The sequence below is a fragment of the Lissotriton vulgaris genome, chromosome 7, assembly GCF_964263255.1.
Source record: "Lissotriton vulgaris chromosome 7, aLisVul1.2, whole genome shotgun sequence".
Lineage (NCBI taxonomy): Eukaryota > Metazoa > Chordata > Amphibia > Caudata > Salamandridae > Lissotriton > Lissotriton vulgaris.
The window spans coordinates 1,768,840,644-1,768,863,305 of NC_141695.1; the positions used below are offsets into that span (position 1 = coordinate 1,768,840,644).

General features: G+C 43.6%; 1 protein-coding gene across 1 annotated transcript in view; it reads left to right on the forward strand.

Moving 5' to 3' along the window:
• Positions 1-22,662, forward strand: part of LOC147706631 (uncharacterized) — a 147,188-nt gene that overhangs the window by 40,069 nt on the left and 84,457 nt on the right. Inside the window, exon 3 of the mRNA XM_086933118.1 lies at positions 18,489-18,554. Coding sequence (XP_086789244.1) covers positions 18,489-18,554 — 66 coding nt within the window. The remainder of the gene's footprint in view (positions 1-18,488; positions 18,555-22,662) is intronic.

The following is a 22,662-nucleotide window of genomic DNA, read 5'->3' on the forward strand; positions in this document are numbered from 1 at the left end:
ATGCTTTCCTTGACTTGATCAGACTGACGATAGATTTGGTTTTAGACAGGTGAACTGTCACCAGTGTCCACATCATGGGTACACCAGTTTGTCTGACCAGAGGTCAAGGAAAAGAGCTTAGCATACTGCTGCAAGACTTGCTTGCAATCAGTCTGCTGTTGGGAAGTGAGGGTGTCTGAGAAGACAACTCCACCCACTAACCCATCTTTTATCTGCAGGTGGGAATTTAACCCAAGAATAGAACACATCTGTTCTATATGCTTCGTGTGCCTCTACCACAAAGGTAACATCCCCACCATCTAGTGTGAGACCATTTTGAAGAAGCTTCTGAGTGACTGTATAGCTGCATATCTGCAGTTCTCAGTTATGTTTTGTGCCATGTATGCAAAAACAAAGCACAGATAAGGCCATCACAGTGGGAATTAGATCCTTCAAAGCTTGAATTACCAACAGTCAATACATAGGATATACCTACTCAGCTGAGAAGGATATTCCCTACTACCACGGACATTTCTGGTTAGAAGGAGTGTAGGGGTCTCTGAGAAGGCACAAGTGAACTACTCAGATGATCGATACAAAATAAGGACCCCACCAACATTGGCAGCACCATGTCATGGAGGTTTCACTAATCAGTAGGAACTGCGAATTTGTGGACGGCATGAATTTTGGGACGGTGGAAGACTGATTCTGTGCCCCTGAAGGATATGCTGTCCCATAGATCAGCAAGCTCACAGCGCCACCATAAGCCTTCCTAACCTAGACAGAGAGTGAACAGTTCTGGCAACTACTGAGCATGACAACTCTGTTCCATCAGGAACTATGGTGACAAATCTAGAACCTTTCTCTCACATACTCGTGCTCTCTTGCAACAAATACATAGAGATGCATTTTCAATGTTTATTGAATCAACATGATTCGTATATAGAATATCTGTCACTCAATCAATCGATCAATCCATCAATAAATCAGTATTTGTTTAGCATGACTACACACCACTAGGGTCTCAAGGCGCTGGGAGATTCAGGTCTTGAGGGCTCTCCTGAACTAGGTCAGTGACGGGTGTAGGCTGAGGTAGAGAGGTAGTGTTTCTAGGTCTTGGCAGTGAGGTAGGAGAAGGATCTTTATCCGGTCCTGGCTTTGTGGATCTGAGGGATGGTGGTCAGGGCCAGTTCGGTGGAGTGAAGGTGTCCAGCGGGTACGTAGAATGAGAGGCAGTGGTTCAGGTAAGCTGGTCTGGCGTCGTGGAGGGCCTTGAAGGCAGGCGTGTGTGAAGAGCTTGAATCTGATTTTTTTGTTGGCTAGGAGCCAATGGTGTTCACTCAAGTGTTCGAAGATGTGCTGCGGTAGAGGATGTGGAGGACCAGTCTGGCTGCTGCGTTCTAAATGTTCTGAAGTTTCCTGAGGGGTTTCTGGGGGACGCCAGTGTAGAGTGTTTTGCTTTAGTCTAGTCTACTGCTGATGAGTGTGTAGGTGACCATTGTTTTGGCTTCGGTGCGCAATCATCTGAAGTTCTTTAGAAGCAGGCAAATAGAGTGGAACCATGATCAGGAGACAGTGCTGATCTGGTGGTCCATCTTGAGTGAGGAGTCCAATATGATGCTTAGGTTTCGTGCGCGATCCGTGGGTTTGGGGGCTATTCCAAATGCAGCGGGCCAGCAGGAGTCTTCCCACGCAGAGGTGTAGGGCCCCAGGATGAGGTATTCATTCTTGTTCGAGTTGATCTTGAGGCAGCTGTCTCTCATCCATTTAGTGACAGCCTTCATACAATCATGGAAGTTTTTTCTGGTGATTGTGGGCTTGTTGGTGAGGGAGTGGATCATCTGGATGCTGTCGGCATAGGAGACAATGTTGAGTCCGTGGTTCCTAGCTATGGCTGCTAGCGGGCCATTTAAATGTTGAAGAGGCCCGGGGGGACCCTACAGCCAATGTCTGTGAGTTCTGATAGGAACGGTGGTATTGCGACTCGCTGTGTTCCTCGGGTGAGTGAGAAGCAGATCCAGCCAAGAGCTTTGTCATGGATGCCAACGTCGTGAAGTCTCATGCTTAGGGTGCGGTGGGAGACTGTGTCAAAGGCAGCTGAGAGATCGAGGAGGATGAGGACTGCTGTATTTTCCCGGTCGAGGAGGGAGCGGATGTCATTGGTGGCAGCGAGTTATTGCAGCAACGAGTGCTGCAATGATCAATAGACAGAAGCAGATGAAAGTTATAAGAAGTATCAGGACAGTGAACAATACAAAAAGTCCCACCATCATACTGAAACAACGTATATATGCAGGCATATGTAATATTATAACATTCCGGCATACTCCTACAATGCGAACCCTAACCTATGTGTCTAGGGTGTATGTGCCAAGAATCCATTTACGGGATAATCCAACCCCATTACCGGGTGGGCAAGAATGTAGGACCCCATCTTGGTCACAAGCTGGACACCCCTCACAGAGATGCTAGCCAGCTGCTGTGCAAAAACATCAGCCTGAAGAGACCTCTAGATGTCAGAAGAAGTGTCTCCTCTGACTATAACCGGAAACAGAACTTTTTTAAATAAAAAAAGGCATCTGTGCCTTGGGCTGAGAGTGTGATCAGGCTGCCATTGTTTATGTGCTACAGATAGTTTTGTCACCATATGGATGAACATAGCAAAACACATTTGCAAAGCTTATGAGTGGCCTCGTATATAGTGCCAAGTTGACTCGTGTAAGCAAGGTTGATGTTTCCAGGAAACTAACCCAAAGTGTTGCAAATGTGCGCCAAAAGTCAATGTGACCAGTGAAGTCCTTTTAGGTGGCACACTGTCATTGTTCCTTCTGGCAGCTTCTTTGCCTCTGTTCCCAGGTCTATAATGTGGCACAGGTGCAGATACACAGGGATTCTCTCATTTGCATGGGGGCACCCTCTGGTGATAGTGCGATATATGTGCCAGCGCTATCCGTATTACAGAAAGGGCTGTACAAGCGTATGCGCCCCTTTTTGTAATACCAAAGAGCTCCGCGGAGTGCAAAGCAGGTGAACATGCCTGTTGGGCTCCCGGGGAACTTTCTAAAATATGGCTACAGTTATTCACTATCATGTTTGAGAAGTCGAGAGTGCTGGTTCCACGACTGACGAGTGACAATGTCTTTCAGTTTAAACATGTCACTATCTGGACTCGTGGCAGTGACGATTTGTTCCAATAAAATGGCAGCTGGTGTGCTCGATTTCACAATGAAATGTATGTAGGCTTCAGTTGTTTTGAGAACTAGTCAGTTGGTTTTTGATCTTTTCCTGGACGATGTAACATTGTGTAGTTGTACTGTTGTAATCTTAGACCTCAATGTTCAATGCAAGGAGGCATCTTCGCTTTTGGGTTACCAAAGATGGTCTCTGGTGTGAAAGGATTTCCATATAAGAATATGTTAAAATGTTCGCAAGACCACACACTACTAAACTTTCTTTCTCAGGTTGTGAATAAGTAGGTTCAGTTTGGGACAAACCTATGCTGGAATATGCTGCACTATGCCTTCAAACATGTTGCTGACTGCTTTGCTGTGCAAAGATGGCACCTAACCCAACTGTGCTAGAGTCAATAGCCTCTGTTTAAAGCTTTGCATCAAAGTATGCCATTTCAGTGGTGTTCTCTATTCCTTGTTTTAATTTCTTTGCTCACATTCTCATTACCAATTAAATGAAGCACTCTTTTTCGTCAAGTCTCTTAAGGGAGCACGTACAGTGGCAAGTGGTCATGCCAAGGTATGAATGTAAACATAAAAATGTCTTGTAGGGAACTGGCAGTTGACAGTGCTTGCACTCTAGCTGGATCGCCCCCATCAGAAAAGATATGGTTAAAGAATTTTTTTTTTTTTTAAACTTTATTTTTGTCATTTTGCAGTTGCAATACAATAGGACAACACAATCAGCATGTTCGTAACACATTTCAGCCGATGCAATCCTGTATGGCGTACAGTGGGCAAGAGTACACTTCCCCCTCAGAACCATGAGCGGAAAAGAAAAAGAAATAGTAAGAACACATCCGGTTCATTCCCTCAAAGGTATACATGTCAGTATGGAACAGGTCAATATCGCACATTACAGAGTCCTCGACACAAACCATTTGGAATTCTGCATATTTAGACATTGTCAACACCATCAGCCAAACAGTGCAGCATATCTCATTCGGTATCTGAAACACATTCAGCCACTATCTTGCGTATCTCCAACTTCCTCTGTCTCAGCCTCCGCTCGCATCTCCCCGTCTAGTAGGTCCCTGTTGCAGTATATAGTCCTGAAATGGACCCCAGATGGGCTTGGGCCTCGAGGACATGGGTTGCGTTTCGGCATATATTCCAACTTGATCTTGGCAATATATCATGTCTTGTAGCCACTCTTTAAATTTCGGGGCCCTTCCCCTTCCCCATCTGCATGCGAGTCGCCTCTTGGCAAGCAATAGAGCGATATCTAAGGGCTTTCTATTGCTTTTAGGTATGTGTGAAGTGTATCCGAGCAGGAAGATCACTGGATCTATATCGAAGGTCAGGTTTAACATTTGCTCCAGAGCGCCATGGATTTTCTCCCAATAGTGTCATATCTGTGGGCATTCCCATGACAAATGAAAAAAAAACGCCCCTGGACGTCTACATCTCTCACAGCAGCCTGAGTCTGTTAATTTAAATCTATATTTCCTGGCAGGAGTATAATATAACCTATACGTCCCGTAACTGCACAACAGTATTCCCACTGCTCATCAGTGAGGTCTTGCCCGAAATCATCGTTCCAATGCCCCCTGGCATTTCCCGCCACCTCTGGAATGTGGGTGCGAAAGCTGTTATATATTCTCGAAACCAAGTGTGTACATGTCAGTGGTGCACAATAAGACATTCAGCGGGGGGACCCCTTCTGGTTCTCGTGGGTATTCTGGGAGGAGTTGCTCATACCTTCCCGCAAGCGAATATAGTAAAATATGTCTAGGGGTGTGACAGCAGTAACACCAAAAATTGCTCCTTGGTACGGAACTTCCCCTCAAGAAACAAATCCCCCCAAAAAGCCATGTGAAGACGCTTGCACATGTTGTGGAAGCCAGTTTCTTGTATCACACTTACTCTAGGGTGATAGGTCAGGGGCAATCGAGGCGAGTATAACATAGGGATCTGCAATTTATGCAGTATTCCCTACCATGCATCTATAGTACATGATACCGTGGTAGATGGGGTCTCAAGGACTGTTGCCAGTCCATGAACAACGCCACTAAGTGGCAATGGTCGTGCAATCCAGTCCTCCACTGCTATCTGCGGCATAAATCGAGTAGCCTTAACCCAGTGATAAACGTAGTACGCCTGCGCACTAAGATAGTAAGCCTCCATGTCTGGGACGTCAAATCCTCGTTTGTCATATGGCTGGGTCAGGAAAGTCCATTTAAGCCTCGGCTGGCGTCCACCCCACACTAATCTAATCAGCTCCGTTTTCAGGGTCTTAAAAAAATACGCCCCCGGATGATAGGGTATGTTGAGGAAGAAGTATAAAAAACGTGGCAATATGACCATTTTAATAAGCGAGACCCTGCCAGCCATCGACAGAGGCAGTGTGATCCAGTGGGTTATGGTATCCTTCAATTGCATTATGCCCGTACCATAATTCATCCGTATTGTCTCCTCTCTGTCTCTCGAGACACGGATTCCCAGGTATTTCAGGTCAGTTTGGCACCAGTCTAACGGGTAGTCTAAGAGAAATTCGGATACAGCAGGTGTTAGTGGGAAAAATTGGGATTTACTCCAATTAATAGTTATACCCGACATTCCTCCAAATGCCACAAATTAACGTAGCAATGTATTAAGCCTAAGCTGGGGGTCAGCAACGTATAACATTACGTCATCTGCATATAACGATACAGAGATTTGACGTTGGAAGCATCGAAATGCACTTTCCTGGTGCAGCTGTCGCAACCGGCATGCCAGTGGCTCTATGGCTATGGCAAAAAGAAGGGGCGACAGTGGACACCCCTGCCGGGTGCCCCTAGTGATCTAGTCCATTCCCACCCATCATGTCGACCTGATAAATCATCTTGTGCATCCATGTAACTTGAACCGAACCCAACACGCCCCTTTACCCTCCTCCCATCCTCTAACCAACCCCCCATCCACTGAAGCAACCCCTACTCGCCAGCAAAGAGAACCCACCCCCCATTATCCCCAACACCACCAGCACCCCTCTCCGAAATCTACAACAGTATTTAGGGGAATTCCCATAAGAGGTCATCTTAGAGAGAGTGCTCAACCGCTCCTCTCTCCCCCGGCCTTCGGACCTGTACGACCTCTAGACTCGGCCCGGGGAGGGAAGAGGGTCCTGGAATACATTACCACTGGTACAACTCCGAACTCCCGTGGTCAGTCATTCATGTATCAATGTCCAGCACAGTTCGCTGCATGTCCATGTTCTATTCCGCAGCTACCACCACGAGGCATAGTAATAGTTCTCATCCACATATTAAGCCTCCTCATCAGTGCCGTCCTCATGCTCCCAGTGCCCATCGTCTCAAGCACGCCCACCTCAACGTGGTTTCTTCAGCGCACTCAGGTAGTCCTCAGCTTGCTGTGGGTTTGTAAAGAACCTCTGTTTTCCTTGATGCGTCACTCGGAGGCGAGCCAGATACAGCAAGGCATAATCGATTTGTGCTAGTCGCAATTTTTTCTTTACTTCTATATATGTGCGTCTTTCCTCCTGTACCAACGGAGCAAAGTCTGGAAATATGGAAAAAGGGACCCAATTGTACACCAATTCCTGTTTGGCGCATGCAGCACGTAGGGCCACTTCGTGATCACGATATTTCAATAGGCGTGCGATGATTGGTCGCGGAGGACAGCCAGGCTTTGGTTTGGGCCCAAGCGACCGATGTGCCCGCTCCACTATTAGCTGTGTAGAGAATGCCTCAGCACCAATGGATGTTACCGAAAGTTTCTAGATATAGTCCTCCGTGCGCCCAGTGTCTGTGGATTCCGGAATAACCGCAACGCGTATATTATTTCTCCGACTGCGGTCTTCCAAATCCTCATTTTTTGCTGCAATGACACGTAATAGCTTATCCATTTTTGCCAGTTGTGCTGTATGTCCTGCTGTGAGGTCATCTGTGTCCGATATCCGCCGCTCGGTCTCTGTAAGGCGCTACTCGTGTTGATCTACCTTATGTACGATAATGTACGATGGCCTCCATTCTTGAGGACATGCGGTCCACTTTTTCCACGATGGTAGCGAACCCCTGCCTCATTTCCTACAAAATTTGCTTCATGTCCAGGTCGGGAGATGTCTCACTATAGCCCGGCATTTCCGCCGCGGCGGGGGTCCTCGTCAGCGGAGCTCGCCTTAGGCCCTTTTTTCGCAGCCTCGAAATTGAGTTTAGGCTGTCTGGTGTGTGTATTCCCCATATGCCCCAGCCGGTTCCCGCCTCACCGTCTCTACAGGGTGCCTCTCGGCGTTATCGCCAATCCCACAGTCTTCAGGAGGGTTGTGAGTCCCGACTTCCTCAGGGCAGTGTCGCTAGCGTTTGCTATCGGCAGCCCTCGGCAACGTGGTAAATGTTGCAGCCTCTCCGATTTGTGACTATTCTTGCCCCGTGATGGCAGACATTATTCCAGTGCTGCTGCCTGATGCGTACAGCTGCATCTATCCTCAAGGCCACACTCTATGAGCAGTGTATCTGATGCCCATATGCCTTCCTGGCCCCTGTGAAATATATCGCCGACTGCCTCCAGCTTTTACCGGGCAGGCCACTCTCTGCGGCCTCGGTGTGAGACCGTGGTCTTTCCCAGCCACAGGCGCCGCCTGCCGCATCTTGTATCTCTCCGGCTGCAGCCCCGGGTCACTCTGTTTCTCCTCAGTTCTCAGGAACGCATTATCGGAACAGGACAAAACTTACACCGAGGAGGAATGAAAGTTCCATGAAGCCTCGGTGTATTTAATACGAAGTCGTAGCCCAGTATCAAAGGATAAATGTAGGATTTAGTCTCCAGGAAGCAGGAGCCTCACGGAAGCGCGGCCATTCTGCTCGCGCGCCCTCTAGCTGGCCAAAAATGTTTTACTTGTTTTACGGCACTCACATTTATCGGCATTCAAAGATAAACCTGCATCAGCTAGTAAACGACATACTTGCGTGAGAGTTTTGTCATGTTCCTTATGTGTAGCTCCGAAAACCAATATGTCATCATTATAATTGAAAGCATTCATGACAGGATGTATGACACAAGCTTGGTTCACTGACATAATTTAGAATGGACATAATAGCGACGCCAAAATATCGAAGTACAAAATATCGTCTCCCTATCTACAACAGGTAAGTACAAAAATATCGAAGACAAAATATAGTTTGTTAAAATATAGAATGTAAAAATATTGAATTTGTAAAATATGTTAAAAATAACATTAACTTAATTAAATGATCAACATAATTCAGAAAAACATACTTAAAATTATTTAAAAGATGTTAAAAATAATAAATAATATATGTAACCTCTTAAAAAAATTTACATCACTGTTGGAGAGTGGGAGGGTAAAATGTACTATTCCCTCTCCAGCGAGTGGAACAGTAGAGAGAGCGTTGGATAGCGGGAGGGTAAAAATTACTATTCCCACTCCAGAGAGTGCGTGTCAGAACCTCAAATGATGTGCAAACAGTTATGGGTACTTGGGTACAAAGAAGCTCTAGCCAGAAGAAGAAAAGGTGGGCAAGAGGCAGCAGCTGGTCTGTCCTACAACATTCCCGGAATTCCAAGATGGCCGCCGATCTCGGAAACAAGGTCGGGGTCTAGTTGTTTCCCCCTTTTCAGAGCACCGGTGTCCTGAGGTGATTAGAAGCGTGCGCTGAGTAAACGCTGCGCACTTCACCAGAGATTTTCAGCCGAGTGCACCTGTATTTTGAAGCTCTGTTTTCAAGTGGCAAAAAAACCTTAGTTTTCGCATCGGGTCCGCCTGGTACTTCGTCCGCAACTCCCGTCAGGAGTAGGACTTCCTTAGTAAATACTTACCGCATCAGAAATTGAAGACGTCCTGTTGCTGCGTTTCGTGAGCCTGTTGAACCAGGAGGAGAAAGGAGTATTCCTCGGAGGAGGAGCCAGAAAATTCAGCAGTTCCTGAAAGAGAAGAGAACACAGAGCTAAGTGGCATAGTTTACAAGTGGCTATTGGTTCTTAATACTTCGTTCATTAGTTCTTGGACATACTTACCTTGACTGAGAATGTTCGAGTATTGTGGGTACTAGTAGGAAGAAAGAGAGAAACATATTAGTTACTCAATAAGAGTGTGAGGAGACACTGTACATAGACGTTGAAAGATAACAAAGAGAAATAAGAAAAAAACTAAAGAAGGAGAGTTACAAGAGAGTGAATCATTAAGAGAAGTGAGTAGTCCTTCCTTCAATCTATACTACTATTATAAAGAGAGAACTGTGTCCTTTGAGCCAGGTAAACTTGAAAAGTGCACCACCAATCGCAACACCCAATACAGCGTTGGAAAGGGCAGTCGCTGCAGAAGGACATAAGCTATGCAGACGCCCACCATATACATTTAAAAGGTAAAAGAACCGTACCAGCAAAGTAGTCCCTTGTGGGCGTGTCTGTGTTGTGCTGTGGGCATGTGCTGGGGGCGTGTGGTACGTTCCGCCCTTCATGCCATGTCTCATATTGTGTGCTAATCCCACCCTGCTCCCTTTAAATACCTCTGCACCCCATAATCTTAACCCACCCTTACTCCTTAAAATACCCCAACATCCTTAAACACTAACCCATCTTAACCCTATAAATATACCCTGTACCCCAACACCCAAACCTATCCCTAAACCCTAAAAATACCCCTGTACCCAAAAACCAAAACCTAGCCCTGAACTCTATTATTACCCCTGTTCCTCAAAACCCAAACCTACCTCTGAACCCTAAAAATAACCCTGTACCCCAAAACCCAAACCTACCTCTGTGGAGAAGTGTGGCTCACTGGTTAGAGCAGGCCGACCCTGAAGCAGAGGTCAGACCCGGGACCAGGGTTCAATTCCCAACGCGGCAGGGTCTTGAGCTCAAAATGTCCACGGACTCGATAATTCTCGCTTCAGTGCCTGACCTAATCATGGGTTCACACTCTGCAACTCTGGGCATTAAGCTTGCAGAATCTCCACAACGGCCCCCCGCGGCGGGATGCCTGGCTTACACCTTGGGGATACCCTGTAGGGGCTATCTCACAGGGAAAAGCCAGGACGGGTTCCCAAGGCAAGCGCTTAGAGACCCCTGGGTGATAAGCGCTATATAAATCCAATATACAATACAATACAATACAATACTCTGAACCCTAAAAATAACCCTGTACCCCAAAACCCAAACTTACCCTTGAACCCTAAAATACCCCTGTACCCCAAAACACAAACCTAGCCCTGAACCCTAGAATTACCCCTGTACCTCAAAACCCAAACCTAGCCCTGAACCCTTAAAATACCCCTGTACCCCAAAACCCAAACCTACCCCTGAACCCTAAAAATACCCCTGTACCTCAAAACCCAAACCTAGCCCTGAACCCTAAAAATACCCCTGTACCCCAAAACCCAAACCTACCCCTGAACCCTAAAAATACCCCTATACCCCAAAACCCAAACCTAGCCCTGAACCCTAAAAATACCCCTGTCCCCCAAAACCCATACCTACCCCTAAACTCTAAAACTAGCCTTGTACCACATAACCCAAAACTATATCTGAACCCTTAAAAAAATACCCAAACACCTCAAAACATATACCTCAGTACCCCAAAACATATACCCCTATACCCATACTTGCCTTATCCAAACATTTAAAAAAAACATGCTTTTACCATTCATGCATATACAACGAATTTCGTTGTAAATGTATGCGTGGTAAAAGCATATAAAATGTAATGCCATGCGTTATAATGGCACTGCGGAGTCATGGTACTTTCGTAATGAAAGTATGCGGAGTGATGGTATGCGGAAAGAAAGTTGCGGAATAATGGGTGTTTACCCTTCCCCGGTAAGTACATTGGTGGCACGGCGGGCCACATCTCCAGTCACATACACATATTTTTTCACCACCCATTCGAAAAATGCACAGGTCTCTCTCATTGATGGCCAGCACCGACATACACTTTTAGACACACCTCCCACCACAAGTTCTAGAATTGCGAACTTTAGAGCTGGAAAGCTACGTTCGAATCTCGGCATCAGCTCAACATCCTGTGATTCCAGGCAAATCGCTTTGTCTCCCCTTACCTACCACAAATGAATGTGTTCTTCTGTAATGTAAATTGTGCTCATGTCATGTTGTCGAGTTTGGGCTATATATTGCAAGGAAAAATAAAGTAGGGAAACTTGAGTACACACACTACTGAACGCGCACTGTTAAGTGCATCAGCAGTGCACTGTGAATCGGAGCGTTTCACAGGCCTGTCACAGATAAGAAATGCTATCAAAACGAAATCCTCCAAAACACTATACTACTGGCCGGCAGCAATTCATACCCGGACAACGTCGGGACGGGCTGCTAGTAGTAATATACAGAGAGAGTAGGAGAAAAGTGCAGAGAGTAATATAAATGTTGTTTAGTATCTACTGAGTCACGCAGAAAAGGCAGAGAAGAAGAATTAGATCAAGCAATAGAAGAGGAGCTAAGTCTTGGACACAAGGGCAATATAAGGTAGAATGGGAAATCAGAGTAGAAATAGAACAGAGTAGGACAGGAGTTAAACATATTGTGTTTTTTCTATTATAGGTTCTCATAGAAAAGGTATTCTGCAGGTCGGACAGAAGTTAACAGAGAATAGAAAAACGAGAGAACCAGCTCCAGGACCAGTCTCTTATTGTTTATTATTTTATCCATTTTCCCCCTTCCCCTTCGGAGGTGTTCTAGGGTCCGGGTTAGTTTAAGTTGTCCTGATCCCTGGGGTATCTTTCTGAGGGAGTCGGAACCTAGCGTCTCTCTTCCTGTGCAAGTTCTAAGGTGAACCCTGACAGTGCAACAGTAGGAAACGCGTTGGATAGTGTAGGGGGAAAAACTCCTATTGTGACTCCAGTGAGGGCAATAGTAGGGAAAGCGTTGGATAGCGTAGGGGTAAAAATTACTATTCCCACTCCAGTGAGTGCAACTGTAGAGAAAGTGTTGGATAGCGGGAGGGTAAAAATACTATTCCCTCTCCAGTTAGTGCAATAGTAGGGAAAGCGTTGGTAGCACAGGAGTATTAATTACTATTTCCACTCCAGTGAGTGCAACAGTAGGGAAAACGTTGGATAGCACAGAGGTAAAAATTACTATTCCCACTCCAGAGCGTGCAACAGTAGGGAAAGCGTTGGATAGCGTACGGGTAAAAATTACTATTCCCTCTCTAGTGAGTGCAATAGTAGGGAAAGTAATGATTTAATATTTCAATAAAAATAAATTAATAATCAATACCAATACCACATTATTTAAAATTAATTACCAATTACAAAATATTTAATAATTAATTATTATGAATACCAAAAAATATTATGTATTGCAAATGTATTGCCTATTCATAATTAATTACCAACCAATTGATTTTCAATACCAAACATGTAATAAGTAATAAAACAATTACCAATTAATAATTAACAATACATTAATTATCAATACCCAAAAATAATTTCAATAATTACTTAATTACAATTCAATTACTTCCCACCCGATTTACCCTATAGACCGACAACCCACTGAGAATAATACATTAATAAAATTAACAGAATTATCAATTAATAAAAAATAATTACAAATTAATAAAAATGTATTACCAATTAATAATTAATTAGCAATACATAAATTATCAATACCAATAAATAAAAAAAAAATGTTTAATGAATTACAATCATATTACTTTCCACCCTATTGCCCTATAAACCCACAATCCACTCCAAATAATACATTATTATAATTAACATAATTATCAATTATCAATTAATAGCAATTAATTACCAATTATCAAAAAATAGTTACCAATTAATAATAATTCTCAATACATTAATTATCAATACCAATAAATAAAAATAAATATTTACCTAAATACAATTAAATTACTTTCCACCCTATTCCCCTATAAACCCACAACCCGCTACAGAACTAAAACTTAAAATTAAATTATAAATAATTAATCATTCTTAAAAATTAATATTTAATTTACTATAATTAAATTACTTTCCACCCTAATCCCCTATAAACCCACAACCCACTACGGAAGTAAAATACTCAACAATTATTTTACATACATTTCTTAACTTTAAAAAATAATTAAACATACATTACAAAAATAATATACACTTTTAACACATATACTAACATACAAAACACTTAACAAATGTATATTATTAAAAATTCGATATATTTTAATGCCTATACTATGTACTTCGATATTTTGACTGTCGATATTACTTAACTGCATGTCGATATTATTAACCACTATATTATGTCCATGCGATATTATGTCCATTCTTTATTTTGGGTTCGATATTCTGTCCATTCAATATATTTTTTTCGATATTGTATCTAGTTACCACATCGAATGACGTCTTGAAAGAGCTCTGCAGCAGATGACACCAAAATGTAGTCTTTTATATCAGAACAGACCGATACGTGGTGAAAAGTTTGTAATGTATTTGCAATTCTCCTCGCGTTCCAGCTGATAATATCCCTTATTTAAATCAGGCTAGTGAAGACTGTCACACCATTTTATTGTGTTATTGTGTCAGCAATGTGCTGACCTGGATTACCTACCTTTAAGTTAAAGCGACAAGCAGAAGCCCGGTTTGCATTCCTGGCCTCTAAGCTATGGAATTCTATCACTGATCTTTTGAAATTCAGGAAATTGCTTAAAACCTGGCTGTACAGGCAGGCGTACAATTGACCTATTTAACGTTCCGGCTCCTTCTAGATTTAGCGCCAAGAAACCAATCGGTGAACGAGCGCTTTACAAAATATCATTAACATTACATAACATAACATTGCCTTGTTCATTAAATACGTCAAGGCAGATCCCTACAGCTCCTTCACTGTCTCTTTTGGGCTTTACCGCTATGAGAGAAACCCATGCGTCGGACCAGTGGAACACTCAATGATATCATGTATGAGTATTGACTCAAGTTCTTTTTCAACTGCCTTCTACAGATGAAATACAATCGTCTGTGTCCCTGAGCAATAGGACAGTAAGCCTCCTCTATATGTAACTGTACTTTCATAGTCTTGTGTTTCCCTAACCAATTATATAACAAAGGACCCAACTGATATACTATTTCTTGATGAGCATTCATGGAAGTACATGAATGGGAGCCTGCACTTGTGTATTCTTGTGTTTTGTCATAGTTTCAAATTAACCTTAACTTTCCTGGGGTGTTGATGCAGCCATGCATATATTTTAGTTTTCAATTGCATAAGCTGGGGAAATGGAGCTAATTCATTGTATTTGTCCTCAGGCATAATGTTTATCCACGCACCACTGTCGATGATGAAAGGTATCGAACATCCATTTATCTTTAGAGTAATCTTTGGACAATGTTTGAAAGACTTTGGTGCTTTTTCATTTCGCCTTTGATTTGTACGTTTCTTAAAATGTGACTAGTACCACACATGCATTTTTCTCAGAGGTTAACATCAACATCACACAGCCATCATCTTCACTTTGACTTGATACTGATATTGAAGAAATTTTCAACAATGATTTAGATGACAATCAACTTCGTTTGGTGTTAATTTTCCTCAGCTGGTGTGCCGCTTGGCTTTGTGGATTTGCTTCGAATGTTATTTGTGGAACGTTCGGGTGGCCATTTTGTCTTTACACCATGCTGCTCAAATATGAATTTACCTTGAAAAAACTAAAGAGAAGAGGTGTGTTGCAAACCAGGAACAGTTGGTTTAATTAAACTTTTCGACCAGGAGCACAGTTACTGAAGCGGTCTGCGGATTGTCTCAAAGTACAATCAATCTGAGCTCGTCTGTATACCATTATTGGGTATCATAGAAATACTTCTGGCGATCCTTGTTTGGTAAAAGATTTCGGGCCTTGTCTGTGGAGTCATAAATAAGGCCTCTGATAACAAATGTAGGTGAACTTCAACCTTGCATGGACACAATATGGGCCAGTAGGTAATATGTCCTGATGCCCAGCATAAGGGGCACTTCATCACTGCTTGTACTGTGTATGCTGTGTCCTGATTTGCTTCGTATTCCCAACTTCATATGGCATCTACCTTTATGGTGTTTTGGGAATGTGTGTACCCTTCTTGCTATATGTGCTTTATTGGGGCTAATTTCCCTGGACACTTTGGTGTTGCTATTCTTATCTGGGTGAGGGAACTGAATTTCCTGTTCGCATGTTTGTCTGCTAGCACAATGCCACCCCTCCTGTGACCTGTTAATTAGCAACCTCAGGCCTATTTTTCAGAGCCTCCCCGACCACGTATTTGTGAGTCGGGGTTGATGGAGAGTTCGTAATAGGTGAATTTGATATTAGTGATGAGATTTTGTTCGCTTATCAAAGTGTATCATTATACCATTATCATTGAGTTCTAGTCTGGTTTTGGTCTTGGAGGCCTCTTGTTTCCTATGGGATGTGTCTCAGATGATATCCCCCTTACAGTTGCCTTTCTAGCGGCCCAAAGTTTATTAGGGGAGTCAAATGACTCTTTATTATGTTCCAAAAAGACCTTGAGTTGGGAGCGTAGTTGAGTGCTGTCGTCAGGCAATTTGCAGTGAGACAGGCTCCCTCTCCATTGACTTGGAGTTGGTCTCAATACAACCAGATCAAGCTAGATATGATTGTGATTGTGATCTGAAACCCTGTTGGTATGGCGGTGTCAAGTACATGAGCCACGAAAAGTGACTCTTATCAGTTTGTTAAATGAAAATGTAGAAACAGCGTAACTGTGTACACAATCTTAAATAATTTGTCCTCCAAGGTTTTATGTCCTAACTCCTCAGTGAACAACTCTCCATTGCTCTTGGGTAGAAATGTGTTGCATAAATACATACACCACATATTCCTTCACCATATATTTACAAAGATAATTTAGAATTGGATTGAAAATTTGGAGTACTAATGCTAAGAGTGGGCAATTAAAAGGCAAATGTAATGTAGTAATGTGTTTTGACTGTTTGTATTAAGCGACTTCTTGACAAAGTTAAATTACCCCACTGTTTGTAATGTTTCAAAGTTTAAGATATAATATCAAACTTCTTAAATTCAAAAGTTTGCAACAATAGATGAATTTCTTTCTGAATAATGATCTCAAATACACTAGATTAAGGAGGAGAGTAACTGTCTCTTCACAACGTCGGTTACTCTCAGGTCATTGATGAGGGGAGGCGAGGATTTTGTGATTCAGGAAATGATCAGAGATAAGGTCATAGGTGTCAGTTTGGTTCTCTTCAATACTTGATTGTTAGATATTCAAGTGCATTGTCTGATGCCTGGGGGTAGTATGCCATGGAGAAGGAAGACCTGGGCTGACTGACAAGAGGAGGATTTGCTGGAGGATTTCAGGGAATCTCAAGAGAGTATTACATGGTAAAGTGAGATTTCAAAATGAGAGAAAATTAAAAAAAATCTTTACAATCATGGAGAAAAAGCATCAGGTTTCTTAAGACAGAGTTGTGAAAAAGAATTTTGGAACAGATGCATTACAAATTTGAAGATAATTCAGCATATGACATGCCGTACTGGAGCCTTGACATCACATAAAACATCATAAAAGTAATATTTTGTTCATTTAATTTCATCTAATTATATAACGACTCTATATAATAATAGTAAAATGTTCCATACCTTCAATGTTATCCGCCTTGCCCAGCCAAGTAATTAAAGTGCCTTTGTGCAATCCCTTCAAACAAGCTGTACTAGATACGGACGCATATCATATTTAATAATTATAAATATTAACTTCATCTATAAAGTGCCTCTGTGCCTCTACTCAAAATTTAACAGCGTTTTATTATGATCTTATGCAAGGAAACCTATGTTTCAGAACAAATTTCTGAAACTATCCATAGGAGGAATCGTTGCTAAATTCAAATAAATATCAGTAAAAAGTTTCAAATGTCTACGTGCCTGCGTTCTTAAATTTTTTTTTTTTTAAAGGAGCGAGTTAAGATTATAATTTTTTGACTAATTTTGGGATAATCGGCCATCTTTAATATCTAGTTGTAATGAGCTTCACTAATTACAAACAGTAAGGTTTTACTTTAACTGACACCCATCTTACAACGATGCCATAGCAATACAACAACAAGGTTATTAATATAACCATTTATTATTCCTGTAGCCTAGGCAAAACATCAGCCTGGGTCAGTTTCTTCCAGCTATAAGGATGAACTTAACAAAATGGGTTGTTAAAGCGGTGGTATGCCCTCAGAGGCACAATATAATTGCTTGGCGGTACTTTCTCACTCGTATTTCCTTACAAATTAGTTTTAACAATGTTTGCCTCTCTTGTCTCAATCTAGGGTAAATACTTACAATATGCAATATTGTTTCATTGACAAACAGATAATCTGGAAGTTTGTGCTTATCTATTTTGTACCCATCTCGGAGTCCCATTCTTTGTTGGACAGCGACCAAATCTTAACATAAGATATCTATCCGTTAAAACCGGTTTTAAATGGGAGGTTAAATAGGGTTGGGGCTCGGTTTTATGATACCAGTAAATAATCGACCAAGCATGCTTTTTTTTAAATCACCTCCTTATCCAATAAAAGCAGTAAAAAACAGTTGACCGATTTAGCATCTGCTTCAAAACAATGTTGTTTATATCCAAGTGTTCCAAAGACTGGATTTTAAAAGCGTTTAGGCTCTCCGTTAAATAGGATCTCCAACCACTAGCATAGTCTTTATTTATTATTTCGTGCCAGCACAAGTTGACAAGAGAGTCGGATTCTGATAGATAAAACAAAAATAGGCATGTTATGAATGTGGATTGTCTCACCAGAGTTTGGCTTATTAGGCCAACCTCTAATCTGTCATTGAGATTGTTTGAGGGAGGAGAGCAGTAAGTTGAAACCTAAAGTCACTCGGCAACAATCCAGGACAAGTTTTCTTATGATGAAAGTTTGCCTTGGGGACAATTTGAACAAGTGGATGAAGAAGTATGTTTAAAAATCAACATTCATTTCCCAGGTGAGCAGATAATTACATCTTCTTGCGGAAGCTGTTACTGGCACAGTAGATGATTTGTGATGAGACCAATTGTGACTCCCTTGTGTGCCAAACCATACACCTGAACTGTGAAGACTCCTTATATATGATTACTTCTCAAGAAAGGTTTTCAGTATGTCATTGACACAACTGCTGAAGATGTTAATCAGAACTGTTAGGTTGGATATAGACTAGAACCTTTCGTTGGTCCAAAATGACTGATGAAGGAATGGTTTTTGTGGAACAGGGACATTGCTTCCAAGGATAAGAAATTAGAAGACCTGGTGATGCACTTCACAATTAAGTGCACAAAGGATTAATAGATTGAATTTCTGATTGCTTTGTAGCGCCTGAAGCTGGTGGAAATAACATCCGGACCTCCAGCCCAATGATCGTCTCAATTCCCGAGAGAGGTAGGTCAAAGTGTAGTTTGGTGTGAATTTCTTGTGTAACAAGGGTTGTGTGTTGCAGATTATAGGTGATTATCATGGGTGAAGCATGAACTTCATGTCTCCTTTGGGAACTTACAAGCACTGAGCTGGACCTGCTAGTATGGGGAGCAGCACCCCAACCCCCAAAATGTAGGCTCTCTGAAATTCAGATCACCCCAAATTGTACCTTTAGAGGGTCTGCTTCAATCCTCGATCTATCAATAAAGAACCCCTTCCTCATTATCAGACCTAACATTAGTTCAGCTGAGTATAAACAATTAACTAGGAGTTCTAGATTAGGAATAAGTCATGGGTATTATTAAAAAGTCTCAAAATCAAAGGGTACAGAGTGTTGCAAAATTTCTGACTAGTCTGACTTTGACCCTGCTAATCAGGACCACTGTCCATGTGCTATCTCCAGGTTCCGCCTACAATTGGATTACGTCCTTTCTTGAAGGTCGAACCCAAGCAGTTCGACTTGCCCCTTTTACTGCTCCTAAGATCGCCACCACATGCGGGGTCCCACAGGGCTCGTCCCTATCTCCACACTTGTTTAATCTTTACCTCCTGTCCCTGATCCACTCCCTAAAAGACGGGAAGGTGACTACCTTCAACTACGCTGACTATCTTTAGCTTGTCTTCACTTGGATAACTCTCCAGACTCTGTCCATGATTTTCAAGCCACCATGCTCCACATCCAGCGCTGGATGGACACTAACCTTCTTAAACTTAACCCGGCAAGACTGAACTTGTCTTGCCAGGGAAGAGCAATATTTCCTGGGGCCCACACTACTGGCCAGTGGAATTAGCCCCCCCCCTCCCCCACTCCCTCCCCTTCCGTGAAAAGCCTTGGAGTCACCATAAATGCAGGATAAGTCGCTTAGAGGACAAGTAGGGGCAGTGGTCTCTACCTGTTTTTTCCAACTGCGCAAAAGCAGGAAGATTGCCCACTTGCGGACCCACTCGGCCCTCAAACAGGTTGGGATAGCCCTGGTACTCTCTCGTCTCGACTTCTCCAATTTTATCTACCTCGGCCTACCACTGTTCTTACTCAATCGCATCCAAATGGTACAGAGCCAGGCTGCAAGACTAATCCATAAAAAACCTTGCTATCCAAACTTCACTAGCTAATAATAATAATAATACTAGTATTTATAAAGCGCGAACAGCTGCCTCAACTAGGAGGCGTCCCGGCGCTGTGAGGGCTCGACAAGAAAGCTAGCTGGGAGTCTGCAGCTTATAGATGCTCCGAGAACAGCCACGACTTAAGCTGTCTCCTGAAACTACCTATTGCCTAATGCGCAGCTTTCAAGACGAGGTGCACAATTTTCAAGGCCATGCACGGCAGGAGCCCCAAATTCATCAGCTGCATGATGGTAAGGCATGTCCCACTCCACAATTTGTGGTCAGCTCATCTTCAGCTACTCCTGCCTTTAATCTCAAATGCCAGGGAGGGTGCAGGTTCTCCTATCTTGCCCCTAAATTCTGGAACGCCCTACCACTAGTGATCCGGATGCGTGACAACCTGTTGAGGTTCAGAAAGGCGCTTAATACCTGACTGTTTAAACAAGCCCACGCATAATCCGCTTCCGTCTTGACACTGCCCAAGATCAGCGCCATGAAACCTCCTGGTGACTCTGCGCTTTAGAAATTTCTGCTAACATAACATAACATCTCCCCTAATTTAGTTTTATGGTGAGTTCTTAGGTACATCTCAGATTGGTCACTGGTGTATCCTTATAAGTCCCTAGTATATGGTACCGACGTACGCAGGGCATAGGTACCCCAGGGGTCCCCATGGGCTGAAGCATGTATTATACCACCCATGAGAGACCACTCAAACTGTGACTACAGGCCTGCCATTGCAGCATGTGTAAGCTGGTGCTAGCACCACTTACGGCAGATATAGGTTTCCCTATATCTAAGGTCACTGCACTTAAAACCTATAAGTCTCCCCTAAAGCAGGCGTTTCAAGCCTGAAGGTAGGGTGCTCGGTTCTAAGTATGAGGATGCCCCTGCATGAGCGCAACACCACTACAACCTTCGGAGTCCATTCTCCCGGGTTGTAAGTGCATCAGCTATTACGATATATAGAGGGGCCATGCGTCATTACATGATGACCATCTCTAAACTGGCTGTAATGAACCTTGTCATGTTTGGTATCAAACATGTTGGAATCATACCTTCCACACCGTTAACTGTGTGGGAGGTTTGATTCCATGCACTGTAAAGCTCCTCTGTGAGGCCCTCAGTGATCCTGGTACCAGTCTTCTAGACCCGGACAGCGACTGGAGACATGTTTCTGCCCTTCTGCTGCTGAGCCAAGCTTGAGCAGGGGAAGGCAGAACAATAGATATCCTGTCACATGGAGGTGTAACCACCTCCCAGATGGGGTTTAGCGTATTGGGGCTGGATGGTGATGCTTGCCAGCACCACAGAGACTGCTCAAAGAGCACACTTGGTGCCCTCCTTGCATACTCCAGTTCAAACCAGTTCAGTGAGCCGTTGGCTCCCACTCTGGCGTGAAACTGGACAAAGGGCATGAGAGTACCCTCCCCACTGTCCAGCCCCTTCTCTGGGAGGGACGCCTGAATCATCCCAAACATTTCCTTAGGGTACTTAAGGGCTTACCTGTAGATGGGTCCCTAGATTTGTCATGGGACAAGATTCAGATCTGACATCACTTTTGCTTCAACCGTCTGGGCACTCTGGACATCCATGGACTTTGCTCTGAACACCAAGACGGCAACTGGGAAGACTACTGCTGGTCCTGGCCTTGTAGTCCTGCTCGTCTGCTGCAAAGTCTGTGCCTGTGCTTCAAACATGATCCTCCCAAGGCCTTTGGACATCCAAGACACCTGAAGGAATCTCCCATGAAGTGAAGGAGTCACTTCCCTGCATCTGCAGGCACTGCAACAAAGCTGACTAGTCTGCTGATTCTGGGCTCCCACAGACTCTGACAGACTCAGCAATACAGGTAGTAGTTCTTTAACTCCCTTGAGGCCTGCACTATCTTCTCACTGAGTTTGAGGTCAATATCCCTCGTCGTAACCTCAGGAACCGAACCCATGTGCACCACGTCACCTTGCCATTGCAAAAGCAAGTGGGCTCTCTTCCTCAGAGATCTTCGGGCTCCAAGTAACCTCAACCTCAATCATCTCCTGTGACCAAGATATTACTCCTCACCACATTTCTTGCACTGTGGACCTGCATCTTTGGCAAACTGATTGAGGTCTTCTTGCAACTCCAGTGCCTCAAGCCTGCGGGTCCTCTTGAGGGTCTTCTTTGATTTCAGTGGGATCACCTGATTGCTCCGAGCCTACTGTGTCTCCCCAGGTTGTGGTGAGTTACTTGGACCTTGCTGATCCTGAAACTGCACCCTTTTTGCTTGCCACATTGTTTGCAGTTGGCGCTCCAGACGGACACTGACCCCTCAACTTTTGACATATGACGGGGGTCAGCTTGTGAACAGCTCCTGGTCTTCCACAGCATTGCCTGGTCCACAAAGTTGCAGCTCCATGGTCACCATCGAATCTCCTGCAACACCTGACATCGGTGGGCATTTGACTTTCATACCTACTGGTCACTACTGAGTGGCATAGACTTAATCGCCTCTAATGCAGGTACGGATCATCTCAATTCCACCTTTGGGTTCCACCGGACACTTTCACCATCTTCGCCAGCTGCATCTTCCTGAAGTCCTCTATTGAGTTCGACACCAGTTTCCGACACCACTTCCCACCTATGCAGCCGGCTTCCCTGGTGTAGATATACTGGCTCCTAGGGTATCCACTGGTGGGGTGGCTCTCCAATCTTCTGTCTTCCACAGGGTTTCATCAAGGTCCACTGGGAAAGGTCCTTCTTCTTTGAAAATGCAACTGCGACTTACCCATTTACTTGAATTGAGCACGCGGTTGTGTTCCCATTCTGCACCTGGCCTCTGTGGGGTTCCTGGTTACTTACCTTGGGTGGTTTATTGGGTCCCCAGCACTTATATGTCTTCTGGGTATAGTCTTTACTTGAGTCGTGGATCGCATCTTACTATTTTAGTGTATGGTTTGGTCTCCCTCTGGCAACCACTGTGTATTCA